Source organism: Prionailurus bengalensis, chromosome C2, assembly GCF_016509475.1.
Source record: "Prionailurus bengalensis isolate Pbe53 chromosome C2, Fcat_Pben_1.1_paternal_pri, whole genome shotgun sequence".
Taxonomy (NCBI): Eukaryota; Metazoa; Chordata; class Mammalia; order Carnivora; family Felidae; genus Prionailurus; species Prionailurus bengalensis.
In genome coordinates this window covers 128,776,832-128,800,584 of record NC_057350.1, presented here as the reverse complement: position 1 = coordinate 128,800,584, position 23,753 = coordinate 128,776,832, and the positions used below count along the sequence as shown (strand labels likewise).

Sequence of the window (23,753 nt, the reverse complement as noted above, 5' to 3'; positions counted from 1 at the left end):
ATTTATCTTCATTACGGTTGGTATCATTATTGATGGAGAAGCTCTGCAGACTAATGGGAAAATCTCTATAGGAGGCCTGAATCCAGAGAGCTGTCTCCACCTTGCCTTCGACATGCTGGGTGAGCATGGCCTTTAATGTCTAGGTGCCCCAGCTGACCCATCCTTGCAGCCTGGAGAGGAACGTCTTCATGGCTAGATCAGCCTCACAGAGCTGGGAGAGGTCTTCCAGATCAGGGCGTGAGCTCCTCGTGGCATGGACTGCTTGGATCACATGGGCCCTTGCCATGTGGCTGAGTGACTCATGAATGGCGTAAGGGTGAGCGTGTGTTAAAGGGATAGGTGAATCAATGGATCCGGCTGAACCATTCATTTCTCTGAAGGGGCAATGTGGTCCAGAGAGGGGGCTCGCATCCATCAGCTGTGGAGTCGGCCTGAGGTTCAGCTCTTCCTTCCCAGAGGCCTCTCTGTCCCTGTCCCTTCTGCTGAGACATGTTGTAAAACATAAATGAGAATGTGCTCTTGTAGTTACTTTTGCTATTCAGAATAAAAGGAGCTTATAAAAATCAAAGTATCATTTATCATGATGGATGTTTGAGAGGCTCAGGTTAGCAGCGTTGGAAGCTGTAATTCACAGTAAAATCAAGCCTCGTATGTGTTCGCCAATCAGCAGCAAAGATGAGGAGCTCTCCGTGTCCCTCCCTCCCAGAGGAGCCCACTGTGGCTCAGAGTGACTGCGGTGGAACTTGCCCAGGACTTCACAGGTAGCAAGGGTTTAGAAGCTGGTTCTGGAACCCAGGTGTGTGGAATCAACACTCAGGGTGAATTCCGCTTCCTAGTGGCCACCTCCTGTGACATTCTGGGGCCTTTCCTCTTGTGAGCAGGAGGGTCCAGGGCTCAGAGCTGTGTTTTCCAGTGCCCGAGTCAGTGGATTAACACAGGAGGTACTGAGAACATCTCTGACTTTGAGGAATTCCTTGAGGGGAACTGACTGTGTCTTCCCAAGCTCATTACCTGGTCTCAGAACTTTATAGCCATACCTCGTAAATTGGTACTGTGTGACATTTGGCTGTTTGCTTGGAAGAGACGTCAGGGGTGATTGAGAGCTCCTGCACGTGGTTTCCGGTATGTGTCAGTGCATGGAAAGCTTGCATAGGACAGAGGCCTTTGTGCACACCCAGCCACCTTCAGGCCCAGGTTTACTGCTTTGAGATTGTAAAGATGCTGAGGAAAGGGAGACTGGGCTTGGCTTTTCCTGTGCCTGACGTGGACGGCATCTACTTGTCTGCACAAAGATAGCATCACACACGTCTGATGGGGGTGGTTCGCCTTGTCCTGAGGGTGTCATCCAGTACTCTGAGCACACATTCATGCCTCACAGCTGAGGCAGTGAGGCATCCAGGCCATGCCCTCCCTGCCTCTGTCTCCACCCCCCTTCCCCCCCACCCCCTGTGACTAGCGTCCCTTGCCACACGTCCATCTCAGCATATTACCAACACCTCCTTCTGTCTTGAACCGCTTCCCTTCCCCCAGGGAGTGCTGTGGGTTTGAAATGATGGTCTTTAATCATTTCTTAAGTGACCAGCCCAGAAATCATTTCTTAGTGCCATACACACAAATTAAATCATAAATCCACACTGGGCCCTGCCCAGGAAGGACTGAAGTGCAGCCTGTTTCAGAGCAGAGAGGAGGCCTCCACAGGAGAAGGAAATCAGCATGCACCTAGAGGAAAGGCCGGGGCCTTGGAGAGAAGGAAGAAGTGTCCCTGCTGTCAGAGCTTGGCTGCTATAACAGAGTACCTTAGACTGGCGGCTTAAACAACAGACATTGATTTCTCACAGTTCTCAAGGCTGGGAGATCCAAGATCAAGGTGCTGGCAGATTCTGTGTCTGGTAAGAGCCCCAGTCCTGGTTTGCAGACAGGTGTCTTCTTAAGTCCTCACGTGCCCTTTCTTTGGTGCTTGCAGTCAGAGAGACAGAGAGAGAGAGAGAGCTCCTGTCTCTTTCTCTTTTTATAAGGGCATTAATCCCATCACTGGGGCTCAACTCTTAGGACCTGTAAAGGTACCACCTCCAAATACCATCATGTTGGGGATTAGGGCTTCAACATATGTATTGGGGGAGGGGAACACAAACATTTATTCCGTCACACCTGCTAACAATTCCCCTTTTGCAGAAGGTTCCTTTGCATTTCTTTTGTCTTGCTCTAGACAAAAGAGGTCCTGGAGAATGCAGACAGTTATGTTCCGGGCATTAGGAGGTACCCATACATCTCATGGTTAGCAGGTCTGGGCAGACCCATCCAGGGCTGACCTGTCTGTAGCCCACTATCCATAATGAACCAGGCCCGAGAGGTTCTCTCATTACCTGTGAGAGTTCAGAAGAAAGGGGGCAAGCAGGATTACCTGGGAGAGTGAGGAACTGGTAGGCACTCATCAAGAGAGATGTGCTGGTAGGGGTTGAGTATGGTGTTCCTGAAACATGTCTATGATTTCTATTTATTTTGAGGCTCAGTTTAACATTACGGCCCCAGTTAAGTCTAATTTCAGCCTATTTGGAACATCTGATAATCTGTCCCTGTGAAAACAAAGCCTTTGCTTCACTAGGTTGGTTATGGGCATACAGTAAGGACACTACCAAACTTTTAAACATCCTTGACTCTTTCCTACCGTCATGTCTTTGCACATGCCGTTTCCTTTATCTGGAATGTCTTCCTTCATTTGATCTACCTAGTAAACTCCTATTCATGCTTCAAAACCCAGATCAGCCTTCCCTCATTCCTAACTAACATAGAGAGGGGACTGCTTCTTTTCTCACTAGTCCTATACATGCTCTCTTTTCATATTACTCAGGCTATTTTATAATTGCTGTTAGCATTTGGTTCTTCCACCAGGCTTCATGTTCCTTGAGAATGGGGACTCTAGCTGGCTCTGTTCTGTATCTCTAGTGGCCAGGTCAGGGCCTGGATCTAAGGAATGACCTTACAGAGGCTGTCTAGTGAAGTGGTTGGGGCCCTGAGGTGAAAGAGCTGCTGCGTACCTTTTCTTTGCCTCCAGCGTGCTTTGTCTGCATAAGTCACTCGCTGAGTTGAGACTCTGAGTTTCTTGTTCTGCAAAATGGGAGAAATAAAGCCAGTGCTTTGACTATTTCAGAAACCTACGAAGAAGATGAATCTGAGAGTGGGTTGGTGGGGGAACGTGTCAAAATGCTTTAGCTCCTTGAAAAATTCCATTAGAAAGTCAAGGTGTTGGTATTGCAATTATTATTTGATTCCCAAATGGTGAGAGCGCTTCCAGAAATGTGCTTTGCTTGATGAACCAATACATTTTCAGCCCCCACTGATGAGTTTGGGAATCGAATACCTGTCATCTTGAAATAATTGACACATCTTGGTGAAGCGCTCACATTCCTCTGATGAAATTCTGGATTCTTATTGAAAGCGAGGAGAAAGACATGTTACGTGGGAGCAATATTGTTTTATGGACCTTTATCTTGGTTATTAACAAATGAGCGTTACGTGTAGAAATGGGAAAGGGGGAATTCAGTAATGAAGTTTCATAGGATTATAATGATTATTAGCCTGATGATGATGAAATCCAGATTATATTGCATGTGGTTTCCTTGGCACTCACTGTTCTGTGGCCCCTAAGGCTGATGGACAGCGGGCTGGCTACTTTTGTCCGTATACCCTACCCTGAAGTTACGTGGGAAGTGGGCATAAAGGTGGCAGGCCCCTTTAGCATATTTGGATTGGGGGATCAGTAAACAATAATAATTACAGGTGCCCGCATGCCATGTCAATAGCGAATATCTTACACACTCAGAAACTGGCCCCCACTAGAGGTAGGAGCAGTTAGTGCCACTGACCAGTTACCTGCAGTGCTGCTGAGCTGCCCAAGCACCCTCTAGAAAAGGCAACCGACCCACCATTTACACCCTCTTCATTTCCCTATGCTCACCAGGAGCCTCTGGGAAGATGAATTTGCCTTTTGGAGCAGGCCTCTGCAGAGTACCCAGTGACCATATCCATACATCACCTTGTTACATCTGGTCAGGAATTCAGGCAGGCAGGGACTCAGAGGTCTCAGAGCCAGCGTATGACATAGACCACAGTTTTTTGTGTTTTTTTCCCCTCCCTCTGGAGGCAGGGAAAGTAGGGCAAGATGCCTTCAGTAAGCAGAAATGAAATACACTTGTCCGTTTCCCAAGCTTCTCATCTGAACTCATGTGCACTCGAATGCATGTTCCTGAGCCTTAGTGCGCGTGCCCATAAATGCAGAAGGCCCCCATCCCCATGAATAACTTACCTTAGCAAATAACTGGAAAGGGCATCAGCATTGAAGCCTGGCAGACCTGGTTTTGAATTCTGCCTCTGCCACAGCCTAGCTGTGAAGATCAGGTGAGTTGTTTTATCCCTCTGAGCCCTAACATCATAGCCAGTGAAACTGGAGATAAGGACTGTTGCTGTGTCTTTACAGATGAAATGGAGATTCAGACAGATGACAGAACTCAATTCCTATGGCCATAAGTCGTGTAGCCTGTTACTCAGGGGCTGGTGCTCTTGTCCCCATGAGGTTATGCTGGCCATAGTTTATATTTAATGTGATACACACTAACTTTTGTTGCTTCCAAGGAAATTTACTTGATTTTAAGATACTCCAGCCAATGAGCTATCAAGTCTCTGGAGTCAGTCAGGCAGCCCAAGTTCAATGCCTGGCTTCACCACTGATGGGGACCTTGGACAAGCTGCTGACCTTATTTGAGCCTCAGTTTCTTCCTGTGCAAAATGGGAATAATTGTAGCACTCTTAGGGCTATTATGAGCATAAAATGAGATCATGCTGAGCACCTGGCCCATGAAAAGTGCTTATTTAAATGCTGGCTACTATTGTTATTAACATTATTGTTACTCATATCAACAGAACTTTATAACCAATTTCTGCAGGTGGTAGTCAGCTTGGCAACCTATGGACCTTTCGCTAGAGAGATGTGGAGGGTGGGAGTGGGCTGGTCCAACATCCCACCCTATCCTGTGCTCCGCAGGACATGCTAGTCTCTCTTTTAATAAAAGAGCTTTACTGGCCTGACCCAGAAGCCTGGGGTGGGGGATGGACAAGGAGGAATGGGCCCCTTCTGTTGTAGTGGAGGGAACCAGCAGAGTAGTCTCCTGTCCAGCTAGGTTCCTGTCATCCCTTCGGCCCTGGACTTGTTCCCTTTGGGGGAAGGCCTTTCCCAAGTTGCTCAGCAGGACCTGCCCCCACTTGCCTCCCTCCTACTACCCACCCCCCCCACCCCCGGCCCTCCCTTGGGTCTGTACCTGCTACTCCTTCCCTAGGTCCTCCCTGATGTGGGGCCTTCAGTTGAATGGCTCTTCCCATAAGTGCACATTGAGATCTAAGTGCTAAGTGCACCCTTAACACCTCTGATCTTTGCTGCAAGCTTCTCCCTTAATCATGTTTAACTGACAAACCTGAAGGCAGTTTGTAATGCTAATGTTCATCCAGGAACTGCAAATAGGGAGGACACAGAGCATTCTGGAAATTACCTCTCAGCACTTGGGAATAAATGGTCACTCTGGAGAACACAGCTATCTGATGCTCTCCTGCCTCCCCTGCCCTGCAGCAGGAGCCCTCCCCAGCTGCTCTCATTGTAGTAGCCATGGGTCTGCTCATGGCCTCCTAGTGTGGGCCCTGCTCAACTGTTCAGAAGAAGGGCATCCTCCCTATTCAAGAATTCTAGAACCCTCAAACCCCCTTTCTGTGGTCAGAGGCTACTGCAGATTTGGTGAGGTTCCTGAGCAAAAGTCATGGGACAGACAAAGTGAATTCTGCCAAATTATCTGCCTTTTGGCCTTTTGGATAAATGTCATACAACGGTTGTGCCTTATCACGTTCACTCCTACTTGGAGAACCTTGGGGGATGAGTATAACCTTATTATTTCAGTATTGATTATATTACTTCTGGTTGTTTCACTTTTCCAGAGTAGACTCTGGGACTTGCAAAGGACTACATCCACTGTCACTGCAATTTAGGAGCTGAGATGGGATGGAACCCTGGTGAGGGTGTGGCAGAGCTGGTTAGATCTAACTTTGATTCCTCTGTGACCTTGGACAGGCCACCTTTCTCTCACATTCTGCCAGGAGGCCCGTGCCACACTCTTTGGCTGACAGACAAGGCCGAGGCAGTTTGGAGGAAGGATTCCTATCCTTTATCTGTCGAACAGCTCTGGCAATACAGCTTGAGAATTTCAGCCTCAAAGCTTTTGCTCCTTCATTACCATAAAATAAAAATCATTTCTTTTGCTTACTTGTCTCACTTGAATGGTGTGTTACAGATTTATGTGTTTATGACTTGGTGACCTGGGGAGAAGCTGGAAATTCCACTGTGCCCATCTCTACTCCTGGGTTTCTGTAAAGGTCACAGCAAAATTATTTTATCAAGTACACCACAGAAGGGGAAAATCTTAATCTTATATTATACATATGCAGCACTTGACCTTCTCTTGAGATGCAGCACCTCTTAGCTACACTTACTTAAACATAATGCGGCTCTTCCCCGGATGCACATAGAGAGAATAATTAGGTGCCCTGGCATCCCAGCCGGAGAGGAGGCTGCACCGTGGGGCTGACCTCGAAGATGAGAAGGAGAAAGAGTTGAAGGCAGTGGGGGCAGGGATGGGGTAAGCCCCGCAGAGCTGCAGCAGGCTCGTTCTGATGATGGGTCACGTGGGCAGGTGGAGCAGACACCGTGGCTTGCTCTGCCTCCCCTGCTGACTGTGGACCTTTGGTAAAAGTCATTCAGTGCCTTCTCCCAGCCTTAGTTTCCCCATCATAGGTATGGGATGTGCCATCTTTGATACATGAAGAGTGGCTACCTGGGGCATTGTGTTAAAGATCCTGAGTTCTGGTCTGGGTTGAGTGGGAATGAGAGCTGTGATTGATTAGTGATATCTGCCGTGGGCAGCATGTGAGGTAGTGATTGTAGCAGTGCTGGCTAACCTTGTTCTAGGGTATTTCTAAGGTCTTTTCCCACTCTGGCTACCTGTGATTTGTGGACTTGTCAAAGCCCTGGGGCAATGAAACTTGGAAAGGGAAAAACAATAACAAGCTTTCCTAAGAGAAGAGTACTATTTGCTTTGTCAGGTTTTGGAGGGGAAATGATATTTGTGTGTGATGCATCCAAACATGGTTGGTTTTTTGTTTCTTTTTTCTTTTCTTTCTTTCTTTCTTTTTTTTTTTTTTTCATATTTGCTCTGTGAAAAGCAGAGAGAGCAGAGGAAAGCAGTGCTATTTTTCTGGGTGTGATGACTCACCAGACCCAACCATCTGTGTGTGTGCAGGTGGCCAGCCCATGCCCCCTGGCCCACAGGAAAGAATGAGGAGCCCTGGGTGACTTCTCACCATTGTCCAGCCTTAAGAAACACAGTGAGAAGTCACCTTCGTCCATCTTACGAACTTGGTTATAAATTATTTTTTAAGGGAATCCATCAAGGTCTGTGTCAGGGGAAGTACTTAAAATAGGTTTTTCTCAAAGGGTAAACACTTCAGTTGGAAAATGTGGGAAGCTGCCTGACTTCCAGCATATGTCCCCCTAGCCTGCTGCCCAGAGCTACCAGATTGATGGTGTTTTTAGAACTTTGGCAGCCAAGCTCTGACGTTTATGGAGACAGGGCCTGCGGAGGGGACATCTGGGGATTCCCCACCCACCCCCCTGGCATAGAAGTAGAAGCTTAGGCCTGACAGCCCTGGTAGCCCAATGGGCCCAATCAGAAGAGATGACCTTGGAGCCCCTTAGAGTGGCTGAAGTGATCTGACCCTCGCCTTCCTGTTTGTTGGGTCCCAGGGGCCCTGTGAAGCATCTCCTTGGTGATGAAGAGGGAAATGGGGAGGCCATGCTCTCTTAAACATGTCGGTCTTGGCTACTGGCAGGGTGCTTCTGCTCTCTTCTAAAGACCAGACCACCCACCTCATCACCTCTGCCCCAGCCCCCAGCACAGACTCACCTACCTCTTTCACCACCTGGCTACAACATTGACTGTCTTCCAGGAGGCTTTGCCCTGCCCTTAGAGCCCGACACTTTGAGAATTCCATCCCCATCTGGCCATTTGCTGCCTCTGGATTGGGGCCTCCTCCAGGCCCCTTTCCACTTCCAATTCCCCACACATCTGCCACCTCTCCTAAACAAAGCCTTCTTCTTTCCTAATGTAAGAAAAGTGACTCTCATCTTTAACTTGGGGTGCATAGAAAGTGCCCCCAAATGCGTGTTGCATGTAATGAATGAGACTAGCATATCACAGGGAAAGGCTCTGTTGGACTAAAGCTTTAGGAAGCAGCCAGGGGCTTTCCGCAGCTACTGGCTGTCCAGGTGACCTGTGGGAGAGGGGCTCAGGTAGTGTTGCATCTTCTGAGTCCAGTAAATAAAGTAGATGCATGGCTGGCTCTCCACTAGCGACCTCTCCCTGTCCCATTACCAAGTCCTGGAGGCTCTTCTGGCCGCTGAGGATTCCTGAGTCTGAAGACTGTTGCATCCCTTCCTCGGTGCAGGAGCTGCTTGAGCCCTGTTTGGAGGCTGGCAGTTAGAGGATGGACAAAATTGGGGAGCAGTCACAGCCAGCTCCAAGGCGAGCCCAGTCCTAGTTTGTGAGTGAGCCCTCACCACCTCCCTTCCCTGCTGTGGGCCCTTTCCTAATATCACTCCCAATCCCCTCAAAGTCATGGACATCATGGACACAGTGGACACACTGCCAGGGCATTGGATATTTAAAAGAGAATTCCAGAGGGGCGCCTGGGTGACTCATATGGTTAAGCATCCGACTTCGGCTCAGGTCACGATCTCATATCTCATGGTTCGTGAGTTCAAGCCCCCTGTCGGCTCTGTGCTGACAGCTCAGGGCCTGGAGCCTGCTTTGGATTCTGTATCTCTGCCCCTCCTCTGCTCATACTCTGTCTCTTTCTCTCTCTCTCTCAAAAATAAAGAAACTGACTAACTAACTAAATAAATAAATAAATGAGAACTCCAGAAAGCAGAAAGTGTAAACTCAAGTGGATGCAATGTGGAGGGTGGGTTCAGTGCTTATCTGCTGAGTGAATGAGTCAGTGATCCCAGTGAGTCACTAGGTCCTCCTTTTCTAAATGACTCTTGAATCTCTCTACTTCTCCCTGTTTGTATTACCCTGATAATGATCACTCTTTCTGGGCCACTGTGTCTCTCCCTAACTATCCCCACCCCTCCAGTCCTTTCTGTTCCCAGAACCCAATGTGATCTTTCAGAAACAAAAGTCTGATTGTAGTTCTTCCAAATTTTAAGTCCAATCAGTGGCTTCCATGACCTGATGATAATAAGATAATAAAGCTGTTTGATGACATGAACTCAGGTTACGTCTCTAGACAGCCTCCTCCTTGCCACGTGACCCCTGCCTACCCCATGTGTGCTTTCTGCCTAGCCATGGAAACACTGCTCTCAGTTTCTTGACTGAGTCACATTCTTTCTCCTGGGACTTTGTGCATGCTGCTCTCTCCTTGTGGAGGCCTCTCTGTCTTCCCTCACTAACCCATCTTACCTCTGCCAATCTGTACAGCTCTTACTTAGTCTTTGTGTCTTAATTTGGATGCTACTTGCCTGAGACCCTCCAAGATGGGGTTAGGTCCCTACTCCGGCCTCCCCACCCTGATTCCCGCTCTTAGAATTTCCAGTATAGAGTCTGCCTTCCTCCACCAGGATGTCCACTCCATCAGGGGGGACCTTGTGTGTTTTGTATCCCACTGCCAAGCACAGCTCCAGGTATAGAGTAAGTGGTCACCTTAAATAACTTAAATTCATCCTGGCACCTCTCAGAAAACACCCAATTGCTATTTATTGAGGAGATGCTACATTCCAGAAAGTTTATATACATTACACTGATCTTCACAAAGCTGTGAGAAAGCTCTGTCTTACAGAGAAGGGGGCTGAGATTCAGAGGATTAAGTAACTTGCTTAAGATCACACAACCAGTTAAGTGGCAGTTTTCCTGGACCCCAAGGCTATGATGTTTCTACTGTACCAGGTAGTCAAGAACAGTGGTTCTCAAAGTGGAACCTGCATCAGGTCTCTTGGAGGGCTTGCTATAACACTTTCATCACTGGGCTCCACCCCAGAGTTTCTGGCTCAGTAGGTTTAGAGTGGGGTCAGGCACTCTGCATTTCTGCAAGTTCCCAGGGGATGCTGCTGCTGCTGGTCTGGAGACCACTGTTGGAGAATCACTGGCCTAGATCATTAGGAAACACCTGGGTTTGCCTTATGGCTACCCCCACTCTCTAACCACACTGACCTTGGGCAAAGACTACAGGATGCAGTTCTGAGCTCCCTTCTGAGAAGCTCTGATGCCTCCCACATCTGGACCTGGCCTTGGCTGTGCTGTGCCTGGCTGCTCTCTGGGGACGGACTGCCATTGCTGACAAGGATCTGAGTGCCTGCCCCTCCCCCTGGGACCCTGCACTTCTGTTTGTCATCCTTCAGTCCTGACTGGTAATCTCCCCATTCCCACTCCACCCAGGCAGAGGCCTCCGTCTCCACCCCACCTCTTTAACAACTTCCATGCTGATTGATGCATTCTAGGCTCGCTGCTGCTGCTGCTGTCTGAACAGCTTAATAGCACTGGAAGTTACAGTCTTGTCTGTGTCGCGGTGCCTGCAACATTCATCAATTTCAGCAAGTGTCACCAAGAGTGATATGAGTGTGTGACACAGCTAAGTATCCCCTCTGCACAGGCCATTACAGCTGGCACCTGGCCCAGGGAGGCAGAAACTGGAGACCCGTTTGGCTTCGTTTGTGCAGGTCGACATAGACGCGCACCTCCTGCATGGCCCCTTTAAATGCTTTGTGTTCCTAGCAACCTCTAGGACTATCCAGAGTTTCCCCAGGCAAGCCAGCCCCCTGCTCTCTGTCTTGGCACATTCTCTTCCCTTTGCCCCACCTTCCCATTTCTGCATCAGCTGTTACCCATCTTTCAAGGCTTGTGCACATCTACCTTCTCCAAGAAGCCTTCCCAGCTCGTCTTCACTCTCCCCGAGACCTGCAGCAGGGGGCTTCTCCACTCTTGTCATAGAGTTTTTCTCAGTAAATGGCCCACCCTGACTTGCTGTGCTCAGCTTAGCTCCCACTGGGATGCCCTGGGGTTGCTCAGGGAGGTCCATTTCTGGGAAAAGCAAAGACTTCTGGTAAGAGTGGACATGGGTATCTCAGCACAAGGGTCCAGCATCTTCTCCCTTCCATGGAGCATCATGCCTGGGGTTCCAAAGTCAATAACCCATGGTGCCAGCCACCAATAATGTGAAGGTGTTGGAGACATTCAGCCACAGTAATGACTACATACCAGGCTCTACGTGGGACCACAAGAGCTCTGGGAAGAGCTGGGCAGAACTGTGCACATGCCCTGCAGGAAGCTCTTGTGTCTCTCCCCTTCTGCCGCCACCACTCATCCCGTAGTTCCCTGCAGCTGCCCCCAGAGGCTCTTCTGCCTTTCCTACAGAGCAGGAGCAAAGCGTGGAGAGGAAAGGAAGGTTTCAGGAGCAGAGTTGAGCTAAAGGCTATGGCCAAGGGTGAGTGCCTTGCCCAGCTCACTGTCGCCCCTAGAGGTAGGCAGACCTCACTGGCCAGCTGCTGGCCTGCACCTGCCTGTAGAAAAAGACACCCGGTTCTTAAGCAGGGAATGAATATTCATGGGCATGAACCCTTGCAAACTCATTTGGGGAAAAAAATTAGATCAGGAGAAGTAATCAGATTATTAAAAAGAAAGCAAGGACAGAAGGCGGCAGTGGAGGGAAGAATCACATTTAAAATGCAAGGAGAGATTTCCTTCCTGTGGAGTAGCTGTGACCCCCCTGGACCATGCACTGGGAATAGTTAAGCTCTCTCACATTTCTGCTGCATAAAAATGTTGTGTTTTGAGGCTTCAGTGGATGAGGGAGGGGCAGAGGCAATGTGTACCCTCCACGTACGAAAATTATAAAATAATGTTTTGAGGTTTTCATTTAATATTCCTTGGCTATCAGAAAAAAATCATGAGAGCTAAAGAGGCTCTGGTGAGTGCTGAGTGACAGGTTAAAGGGCTCCAATAAAGATTAGATGGTCCACTATCTCCTGAGGAAATTGCATAAAAGTGGTTATTCCCTCTTGCTTCTATTAATTTCCTTTTCCTGGCTGCTTGGAAATGCTTCATAACCTGATGCTGCAGATGGGGACGAGAGGCGCTTTCCATTATCTCAATCACTGCACTGTTTATGAGACACTTAATCTGTTTCTTTATAAAGTAATAGTACTGTAGGTGATGGATTTAGTGTCACTGGTAGCCTGTGTGCAGGGACGGGAGGGGAGGGGTGTTCTAGAGAGCATTGTAAGCACCAGGTAATTTGTTACATGGTTGAGGCTCTGAGAAGTTGGGTGGGCGTTTCGAGGTGACCTTCGGATATCAGCTAGAGGTCACATGTACCGGTCCCTTGTCACTTGAAAAGGGAGAGAAACACTGTGCGTTTTGCCTGGGGAATGGCAAATACACACATGCTTAGGGACCTGGTACTCAGGTCTCGTCTCGTCCTCTCTGCCAGAGTTGGGGGTGGGGAGGTGCCACCCAGAAGCTCTATTTATCACCTGTCTGAACTGTGATCACTTGCAATAGAGGGAAACAAACTCCCTTTTCTTAAGGAAACAAAGCAGTCTGGGCTGTGCTGGTGTCAGAACCGTACAGGCCTGCACTTACAGGTGTCTTACTGACAAAGGTCTTGTGCCAACATACGGCCAGGCGCATGCAGCTCTTCTCTTCCCACTCACCTCCTGGAATAGTGATGAGCCCCTTCCGGCTGAGATAAGGACTGGGCACTCTCTGACCTACTTTCTCTTCCTACCTCTCCTGTTCTTCCAGCTCTTCCTTTTTTTGCCTTGTCTTTGCTTCTCCTGAAACTTGCCTCCTTGTTGCCACAAAAAAATGCTTCTTCTGGTCCTCATCTCACAAGGACAGAGCCGCATCCTGATGCACACCCTGCCTGACGAGTCCCCTCAGCCTGTACACACAAATATCGCCCAGGTCATCCCATATGGAAATCAGCTTTCATTTCCATTGTCTACCTCCCCAACCTGGAAGGGTGCCTCCCAATGCCTGCCCCCACCTCCTGCACTCTGCTGTCCTAGCAAAAGGTCTCTAGCTTCGGGCAGCTCTTCTGTAAACATTTGTTGAATGAGGGGCTCGTAACTGTAGTGATTGTGCTGACCATACTTTTATATCAAGAGAGAGGCAACCCTGAGTTTTGCTTTAATGATATTAAAGCAAAGAACTGTGCTGTCTACATCGAAATTATTTGAAAGTTTGTATATGTGCTTGGTTAGTTTATCACAGTATTTAATTACTAGTTTCGTAAAACTGTAGAGCCTGTAGGCAGGTATGCCGGCAGCAGGCTGCCAGAGCCCCCACCATTCTTCACTGTGTTACTCCCACCTGCTTTACATATTCAGGTGACTTATTTGGGCTGAGATCCTTTGCTTTTGCTTCTCTTGGCCTAAATACTCTTTGTTAGAATCTACCCAGAAGCTCCATGTATCACCTCTAATTAAAGCTGCATTTTCTCAAGGGGCAGCATAATTTTCTTATTTATTTTTCTATGTTAAATTTCTAGTATCATAACAATGTTGTTAACTTCTGTGTCTTATTAGTGGTGTCTGATGCCAGATGAGTTAAACAGGCTTTGTAGAATAGCCTGGCACTTTAACCATTATTTAAGGCATTAATTCTGTGAGAAAATATAGCTCAAGTATGCTTACAAGTTACGATCTAAAACTTTAATAACTGAACCTAGAAATGTTGCTTCTTTATAAATTAGGGGATGCCTAGACACAGGTTTTATTAAAATGTTAACTTATGGAATCTGAATATTAAGGAGATTCATTTTATAGTTACACGTAAATATATTTTCAGATGTAATAATTCACCATTATACAAATCAGAAATAATCTGTGCAGAAACACATTCATCACTTGGATTCCAAGATCAATTTGCCTGCTTTGGGACCCCAAACTTATATTCTGATCCTGAATTCTACAAGTTCCTGCAAAGAAAACTTCCTTTTCAACAGGGAGTGGGGTAAGCAGTAGCAGAAAGAAATTAGCATTATTTAGCATTTATTAATGCTAGGAACATTTTCATATTTGAGTTTATTAAATTCTAATCATCTGTGGGAGTTGTGAGAAATGTAAGTTCCTTTTTTATAGATCCTTAATACAGACAAGCAGGTTGAGGCTCTGAGGCATTACATAACTTTCCAGTGGTCACTCAGCTAGGAACCAGTAGATCCAGGAATGGGACCCAGGACTGTCTGATCACTGCCCAGTGTTCACTGTCCTGGAAAGGATGGAGTCACCACCCCTCCCAAGACCTCTCTCCCCAACCTTTCTCTGAGCTTCTCTCCCTAAAGTTCAGCTTGGACTTGCTTTCCTCCATTTCCTCCCCTTGTGGCCTTCCTAGAATCTAGAGACTTCAGGGCACCCAGTTCTGTCTGAGTTTCTTCCATCCGAAATCTCAAAGGAAGGCACTTTCTAAATCCCCTGCTACTTGTGGATATCAGGATGATTGTTTATGCTTTTAACTTATTAAATGCAAAACAAGTAGGCTTTTAAAGGCTGGAAAGCAAGTGAAAACACCTTGTTCCTCCTGGACTGATACATTAAGAAAATTACAGTGTAGCAGGGGACCCATGAATACATTCAGTTCACCACTCTCCTCTCCCCCAGTTTCCAGGGAAAGGGCTTCTGCTATGCTTGGGCAGCACAGGCCTGGGATTTCTCTGTGTTCTTCAGCTCTAGAACTGAATGGCCCAGCAACACTGGATGATTTACAATGGAAAGGGTCAAATACTTCTCAGAGAAGACAAGGAAGAGATGTGGAAAGAAGCAAGGGAAGAAGAGGAAAGAAAGGGAGAGACTTTACTGAGTGGACTTGGAAAGATAGATTAGTAAACCACAGTGTAGGATACTTTCGGTTTGCCACTCAAGGGCAGCACTGATATTTTATTTGTTGAATCTTTAGTAAAAATGTAACTTTTTCTTTCTCCTGAGAAGCTTCTTTTGAATGTGCTGGGGTGGGTGGTGGTCAAATGGCCCACTTATACATGGGTTACAACCAGAAATCTTACTGGATCATCTAAACAACTTTTACGCTAGTGTGTTCCATGGAACTTGAATATCAGGGGATGCTCTACAAAATAGGGCTTCTTGTTGAGAAAACAGCATTCTGTATTCCATTTTTGGAAGTTCTTAGAAATTCTATAATAAAAAATGAGATTAACTTTTTCAATGTACATTTTCAAAATACCTGGCCACAGAACGCTTTTGTAAGTAACAGGTATTAACAATCCAAAGAACATGGACTCCATAGAATACTCTTGGGTAATGCCATTCCAGAGCATTCCATTTCAGAAATTACCTCTCATCAGAGATGAACTCCTGCCCCAGGGCATTTCCAGAATAATGAAACCCTGTACTTCACTTCAAAAGAGCAAAGGAGTGCAAAAACTTTACCAGCATAGGAAGTAGTCCTTCCTTCTTGTCATAGTAGAAAAGCTGTGGGTATTTTTCAGATAGTTTATATGTATATCATCACTATCATTTCTCCCACTGTGTAATTCTGGGTAACTTTTTTAACCTCTCTGTGTCCCAATTTCCTCATTAGCAAAATGGAGATAATAATAGCTACCCCATAGAGTAATGCATGCAAGGCACTTAACAAGAATGTTTAACAGATGGTGGCTACTGCTATTATTAAAGAATACTCTGTACTTTCCGGAGGGAACAATATATTTGATAAGATGAGCTTTGTGTAAGCAGAAGCCATTATAATGGTATTTCTGTTGCAGTGACAATCACATTGTATTATAATTGTATGACTACACTAGATCAAGAGCTCCTTGAGGGCAAGCTCTGTTCTCTAAATTCCCTGGATCATATTCTCAGAAGAGTCACAGTAAATGTTTGTTGAATGAATTAGTGAGGAAGTCAAATGAGTTGACCATGCAGTAAGTTTTAGTCTGTCTCAAAGGAGGATGACTCAGAGCAGGTTTCCTGGAGACAAAGAGAGTCAGGAGCTGTGATGGTGAGGAAGGGCCTAAGGGAAGTAGGACAGGCAGAAGCAGTCTTTTGAGGAATCTACAAGGAGGAGACCAGATGTCTGGAGTAGAGAGTCTCTGTAGATGAGGCCTATTGAAAGCCTGAGGGGTGGGCTGGAGCCAGACTTTTTGGGGCATGGCTTCTCACAGGCTGACCACAGAGAGAACTAAGAAAAAATGCCTCATATCTGAGGGTACCTCTAGTGGGCATTGGGCTGTACCAGGCATTCCAGACCTTCTCCTCTGCAATGTACATGATAGATGACCTCAAGTGCGTGACATATTCCCTGGTGCACTGCCTGAAAAGCCTCCTTCTCCTCCTTCTCCTCCTCCTCCTCCTCCTCCTCCTCCTCCTCTTCCTCTTCCTCTTCCTCTTCCTCCTCCTTCTCCTCCTTCTCCTTCTTCTTCTTCTTCTTCTTCTTTTTTTTTTTTTTTGCCACAGCCCCTGAAGCATTTCAAAATGCAATTAAGGGAGAATGATGTTGTTAAGCCAGTAACCTTGAAACCACTTTAATTTCTTTTTAAAGAATCACCCATGAATTTCAGCTCTTTACCATCATTCATAACAAATGCTTGTTAACACAGCTCACAGGGTCCCTCATGTGTGTTGCAACATGACATTTAAGAACCATGGGTCCAGTCCATTGTAAACCAGGAACCCTTTCCATCTGAGGATATCAGGTGAGATTTTTTTTTCAATGAGTGGTTCAGGGTAAGGCCCTGGCTGTTAACCAGGTGGAAGAGGGAGGGAATAACCATTTATAAAGCACTTATGTCCCAGACAGTGAGCTACACATTAGATTCATTTTCTTAATTAAATCTCTTGACACACCTGAAAGGGAAGAATCATTATTCATATTGTTCAAGTGAGAGAGGCCTTTGGTACCAGGAAGGTATATTTCACTAAGGATGTTTGAAGAATTGCAAGTGTTAAATAAGGGTTTCCTCAATCTGAAATGCTCACTTTGTGCAAGGTATCTCAATATCCTTTTCTGGGAGGCAGAATCTTTCATTTTCCACAGGCAGAGAAGGGCCTCTGACTGCCACTCTTCCATTAATTCTCAGATTATCTCTTTGTATTCCAGCCTGCCCTGCCGGGATGTTCAAGGCCAGCCAGGAAGCTGAGGGGTGCTCCCACTGCCCCTCCAACAGCCGATCCCCTTCAGAGGCATCTCCCATCTGTACCTGCCGGACCGGCTATTACCGAGCGGATTTTGACCCCCCAGAAGTGGCATGTACTAGTAAGTGTCTAGTAAGAACTCTGGGCTGTTGAGTTTGGTTCCCTGACAGTGCAAGTGGCAGGCCTGGGGCCTGGGAGACTAAGACAGAAGAACAAAGCAGAAATGGTGGTTGTGGTGCTGAAGTGGACAGCTCCTGTGCTGGGCATGCAGACCCCCTCTGCTTAATAGCACAAGATTGAGATTATTATGTTCTTTCTTACCTCTTTCTCCCAAATGAGAGAGTCTTCCTCTGGTCAAAGCAAGGCAGCTTCTTTCCACTAGATGTTAAAAATCCCAGCCTCAAGAGTTCTTGAGTGCAAAATCAAGATCCACTAGGCTATTGCAATAATTCCTAGTCAGCTCCTCCAAGAAACCCCATTGGGCCTGACAGCTGAATATTTTCTGTCTTCACTGCAGTTCCTGTATCTGTGTGACCAGGTTCCTCTCAAAGTCTAATAATTTTATTAGTTGCCCATTTATTTTGTAGTTTGCCTTCCCAGTTACCAAAGGAAGGTCTTTGTGTGCCAGGACCAGATATTCATCTACCTGTGTCCCTTCCAGTGCCCAGTATGGTGCAGCATCTGTGCCCCTGCCAAATGATAAGACCAGAGGCTGGGCTGCAGCACGCATCTCTGAGGCAGAAATTCTATGGGCAGAGGGGCTAATGCTTGGGCTTCACCGCTCTCCCATTCTCTGTTGTAGAGGGAAGGGCAGTCATCTTGCCAAAAGTGGATGAACGGCAACTCCACTCCCTGGGTGGGAGTGGAAGAGGGGAGAATTTTGTCCCAATATTCTCCCCTGTAATCCTGGGGAGACAAGCATTACTCTCCCCACACAGTGCTTTAGAGAACTTGCTCCCACTCTCCTGTGTGTTGTAGCCCTGAAACAGGCATGGTTTTTTGTTTTCAGTGTTCTCATTGTATTTGGAAGTCAGTGTTCCAGGGTAGCCTCTAGTTATGATATTACTTTTTTTCTGCATTAGATGCTGTTGCCTGACTCCCTAGGCTTCCCTTTACCTCTTTGAACCAAATCCCTTCCTCCCACCCCCAGGATAGAAGGGCACAGAGGGAATGTTTCATATATACTTGCAGTTTGATGGACGGGAAAAATGACTCAGCTCAGTATAGAAGACTTTCTTAATTCTGGCCTTGCAGTGTATGTAATCTTTACTGGGGAAAGAAATGAAAGTATCTTCTAGATCAAGGTCCTGAGGTCGATCAATGCTTATAGATTTGAACTGAGGAAAAGCTCATCCTCTTGTAAACTGAATTTCCCCAGACCTCCCTCGCTAGTGCTTGACGTGAACAGAAATTATTCCATTTCTGCTGACTGGAGTCCTTGTCTTCCTGTGGTGGTATAGTCTCTACTGATTCCTGAGGTTCCCCTGTGGGTCTCTAAGAGCATGTGAAGAATTATTTAATGTACTTATTTAGAAGCTGAATCAGTGCTGCCTGGGTGTTCATCCCAAGGACTGATCTCCATGAGTGCCAAAGCATATGCCCAGGGTCTTAACCACTTCCCCGTAAAAACATTCCCGTTTGCTTCTGCCATGAACTCTTTCTCTCTGGCCAGGCTCCCTCTGCAGATCAACTCATGCAAATAGAAATCTGGGCCTCAAGCTTCCCACTTCAGGAGACATACCCTGTAAATCCATCCAGCCCCTGGATAAGGTCACCTACACGGATGGTAGGCCAAAGAGCAGATGCTCAGAATGCCAATGTGGGGCTGTCCTCCTTGCTATACAGCTCCTCCCCTGTCCACCTTTCAAGGCTTATCTTCCAACCACGTAACGTGATGTGCTTGAACGAATAGGACCAATCCCAGGAATAAATAGCAATGTCTCAAAGCTTTCAGTCTGCACACTGTAGATCCTCACTTCACTCTGCTTACCCATGTCCTGAGTTCATCTCATTAAAATCACACCTCACCGGTTTTTCTCTCCCATCTCTGGTCCAGCTAGCTCTGGGGATAGGCACACCTTCCTTGCCCCCTTTGGCCCCACCACAATCTCCCCACCTTATCCAGAGTGGGGATGAATGCTAGGCTTGCCTGTATGTGTCACCATGTTCTTTTATGTGGTTCTGTGCTCTTATGCCCCCAGTGTAGAACACTAGGTTCAGACCAGAAATTGCCAAATCAAGGCCACACTTGTCTGTAGTGGTCAGGCCCCAGAGCAGCTCAAGGATGCATGATCCAGCCCCTGGTCCTGGCCTATGGGAGCAAGCACTTGGTGAGGGACCTGGAGGCCAGACTGGGCTGCAACACAGTACTAGGCAAAACAAGTGTAAATAAACCTATTATTTTATTGAGCCTCATTATATATTTGATTTATTGTGTGCCAGGGAAGTACTGTATGAAAAAGTCAATTTGTTGGCTTTTATAATCTCATTAGGGTTTCCTTTTAAAGCATTCTAATTGGAGGTGCCATCTGTTCTCTTAAAAAGGCATCACACATCGCCACAGTAAATAATTTTTCAGATACAAGGAGCATATCTGGAACCGTTGAGGCCAGGCTTGGCCTTGCACTATAGCCTTGGGGACCCTGACTGGTTCCTCAAGTGGAGCAAGGCAGCCAGGCACGGGCCCAGCCTGGGACAGGCCAGGGTGGGGAGGGTGCAGGTACTGGTTTACTTTCACAAGTGTGGTTCTCCAATCAGGAAACAATTACTGCTCACCGGGACCCAGTGAGGACCCAGGTAAGGGGTAGTTCTGTCCCTCAGTGGGCATCTGCAGGGTCTAGGTGGGTGTTGGGGAAAGGGGTCAGTGTTGGGAGTGTCCAGGAGCCCAGGCCTCGAAGTCTGGAAAGGCCTCAGGCTTGTCCTGTTGCCATCATCTTTAAAGGAGATTCTGTCATCAGTCATACTCATTCACTGACGATATTGAAATATTTTTAAAACCTTATGATTTAAAATGTGTTCTTTTACAAAGCTAAAATACCTGTAGTGCATTAAAATGTGTATTTTTAATAAATCCGGTTAGTCTTCTGGGACTGGAATTTATTCTAAATTAATCTAAACATTTAGAGTGCATGATAGCCTTTGTAGCCTTGTGTGGGCATTTCTTCATTTTCTTTTTAATCTCCTGGGTAAGCCTAGGACCCCCTTGACATTTGAGAGTCCCCTGGCATCCCTGTGTGTTCAGCATTGTCCTTGACAAGGTTCGTGGACTCAGCAGGGATTTGGATGCACCCCAAGGCAGTGCCACAGGGGCTGGTGTGAGCTCTGACTGAAGTCCAAGGAAGGGGCCCCCTGGGCCCGACTGTGATGATGTTACTGTTGCTGCTCTGGGGACACCCACTTCCCTTCTTCCTTCTTCATCGTGCTCACACCTCTTCCAGGATTAAGCAAAATAGTTTTATAGTCTTTGGCACAATGCCTGGTTCATAGTAAACTCTCAGTCGATGTTAGAACATGCTTTGGTTATATCCCTGGAAAGTGTGAAGATTACAGCAGATATGGAAGCTTCCAGCATGATAGAGTTCTAAAAATAAAAGTGACGTTCCCAGGGAGGGTCCAGGTTGACACGGTCTCTGGGCATCACAGCAGAATCCACTGTGTGGCCCCAGACCACTTGGCCTGAAGGTGCTGATGAAAACAAGTGAGGTTATGGCCACCAGAACCAGATGTACTGTGGGAGAAGGAGGGAGGTACAGACCGAGCATCCCAGACTTCAGGTGCTCTTAGGAGGCTGAGAAGCTGGGCAGGAGTGATGTCCAAAAAGACTGCCTTCAGTCTTCAGGGAGCAGAGCCCATTGAGTCCTCGGGGTCAGACATGCTTCTTTTCACAGGAGGGTCTGATGGCATGGCAGGCGTGACACAGCAGAGGGGGGGAGCAGCCAGGAACGCATGGGGAAGTGCACAGCAGTGTGAAACCAAGCACCAAAATGCACATCTTTGGTTTTAAATAATTTCTAGTTTACTGGGGGATGAAATGGAAAGGAGGAATTTATGAGGCAGGTAAAAATAGATAATTATGCCTTATAAAATTGCTGTCTGTGGAAAACTATGCAGAAGGACTGGTGTAAAAATAACTACCTTGTTACACTTCTGACCACCAAACCCTTTTTCCTTTTCTTTTTTTTTAAATTTTATTTATTTTTTATTTTTTTCAACATCTAATTATATTTTATTTTATTTTTTTATATAAAATTTATTGTCAAATTGGTTTCCAAACCAAACCCTTTTTCTGTCACCCACATGGAAGAAACTTTGATGGATCACAGAGACAAGCTAGTGCCTATCGTGTTTCTTTATTTCTTCTTCAAATGTAGTGGGTTTCCCTCTGCAGTTTTGATCATAGAAATGTAATGAAGAAGGGGCTTCAGAGATCATTGTCTTGTTCTCTGGGTCCTTCTGCTGTCCCCTCACGTAAACCCTCTGGGGTCCCCTGGACACCACCCTGACCTCCCTCCTGACTCACATGGAGAGACTGGGAAGTGAGTGGTGAAGCAGGGGTTCTCGGTGTGTCTCCCAGGGGCGTGCCCTGGTGCCCAGTACAGCCATGTGAACAGGGACTTCTCATCATCAGAACCAGGCATGATGGAACCCACAGCAGGAGCTTGGGAGAATAACATGACCGATGTCATTGAGGCCCCAGGATGGAAGCTCAGGTCTGTCTGCCTCCAATGCCATGAACTCACATGCGGTGAGAGCTAAAATTTGGTAGCTCTTAGGAGGTCGCTGCAGATGTCCATGGCAGTAATCCACTCTTGAATTGACCTATAGGGAAGGATAGGAGTCCAGTCTTCCCTCACCCATCTCTGTACACTCCAGTTTCTCTTCCTTAAGCTTCTGCTTTCATTCTTTAAGGGCCTCCCCCTCTTTCATCCCAACCATCCCAGGGCAGCAGTGTGGTCCCCAAGGCACAGGGTTTATGCTCCTTGGACTGCCAAAAAGTGGCATTTCCCAGACCCTGGTCTTTCCAGGCAGGCTGAGTGGATTGGAGGAGTGTGCCAGGGACCAGAGGGTGGGAAGGGCATCGGGATGGCAGGAAAGTAAGGCAGTCCTCTGCAGCCAGGCATGATGGCCTTCAGGGCATTGTGAAAAGTCTGTAAGGACATAGGCTCATAAACTTTATTCTACCAATCTTGAGTCCTGCTGGGCCACACTCCACAAGATCACCTGTAATGGTTTATTCTTTATAGCAGTGGTATTTAAATATTTATTTTTGAGAGAGAGAGAGAGAGAACAAGTGGGAAAGGGACAGAGAGAGAGGGAGACACAGAATTGGAAGCAGGCTCCAGGCTCTGAGCTGTTAGCACAGAGCCCAACTTGGGGTTTGAACCTACAAATCATGGGATCATGACCTGAACTAAAGTCAGACACTTAACTGACTGAGCCACCCAGAAGCCCCCAGCAGTGGTATTTAAATGCAGTTCCTGGGCAAGGAGCCTCAACATCACCTAGGAACTGGCTGGAGATTAAGAGTCTCAGCCTCTCCCTAGACATACTGGATGAGAAACTCAGTGGATTGGGTGGTGGGGAGGCAGTGATCTTAGTTTTAACAAGCCCTCTAGGTGATTCCGAAGCATTCTAAATTTTGAGAACATTGCTTTAAAATTAGGTTGAGTTTCTCTGTCCTCTGCTCCTCTGTCCTCTGGCTCCTGGGGGAGAAAGGCCACTGAGTGAATTTCTGCAGGCCAAAACCACAGGGCCTGCTCCTCCCCATTAGTGTCCCGTGTACCAGACTGGAGAAAGAGAGACAGAGACTGCAGATACCTGTTTGTGGAAGAGCAGGGGTGGGATGTGATATGAGAGTGAATGTGGGAGTGTGCGTCAGTGGTTGTGTTTCAAGGGAAGGTCTCACTGGTTCTCAGCACACCCCCACCTGTCCTGGCTTGGTTGTCTACGCCTTTCTCACTCTGGGGTGGTTGAAGCAGTGTGGAGGCCTCCAGCGCAGCATCAGCTAGGGCTGCGGGCATGATGGGAAACAGAAGTGGGTGGAGGTCAAGGAGCGTGGCCTGATTAGAGCGGGCTCGGGGAGGGGTGAGAGAGAAACTGAGGCAGAAGGAAAGTGAATGGTGGGGAACATTCACCTGAGCTCAGATGGAGGATTGGGTGGGGAGAGAATATAAATGGGTGATGGGCTTATTACTTATCTGGTCTTCCACCCCACTCGGCAGGAAATAGGCGAAAAGGAAGTCTTTGGGGCTGCCACAGCAGACCGCCAGGGCAGGGAGCCCCCCACAGGATCACAAACAAGCCACCTGAGTCAGTGATCCAGTTTCATGAATTGAGGACTGCTCGCTTGTCTACCTGCCTGCTATGAGGATGATCTTCAGAAGTGTTTACCTCTTTGAATGTAGGAGTTGCAACATACTGAAAGAGGGTTCCTTTACCCACGGCTTACCAGAGCTTTAATAAGGGATACAGCGTGTATCCCATTCTGTAGGTAAAAGGCTGCTTGATTTTACTC

At 47.2% G+C, this 23,753-nt stretch overlaps 1 protein-coding gene across 2 annotated transcripts in view; it reads left to right on the top strand.

Moving 5' to 3' along the window:
• Positions 1–23,753, top strand: part of EPHB1 (EPH receptor B1) — a 430,256-nt gene that overhangs the window by 269,548 nt on the left and 136,955 nt on the right. For both annotated transcript variants that reach the window (XM_043595343.1, XM_043595344.1), the window contains exon 4: positions 17,205–17,360. In XM_043595343.1, the coding sequence (XP_043451278.1) occupies positions 17,205–17,360 (156 nt within the window). The remainder of the gene's footprint in view (positions 1–17,204; positions 17,361–23,753) is intronic.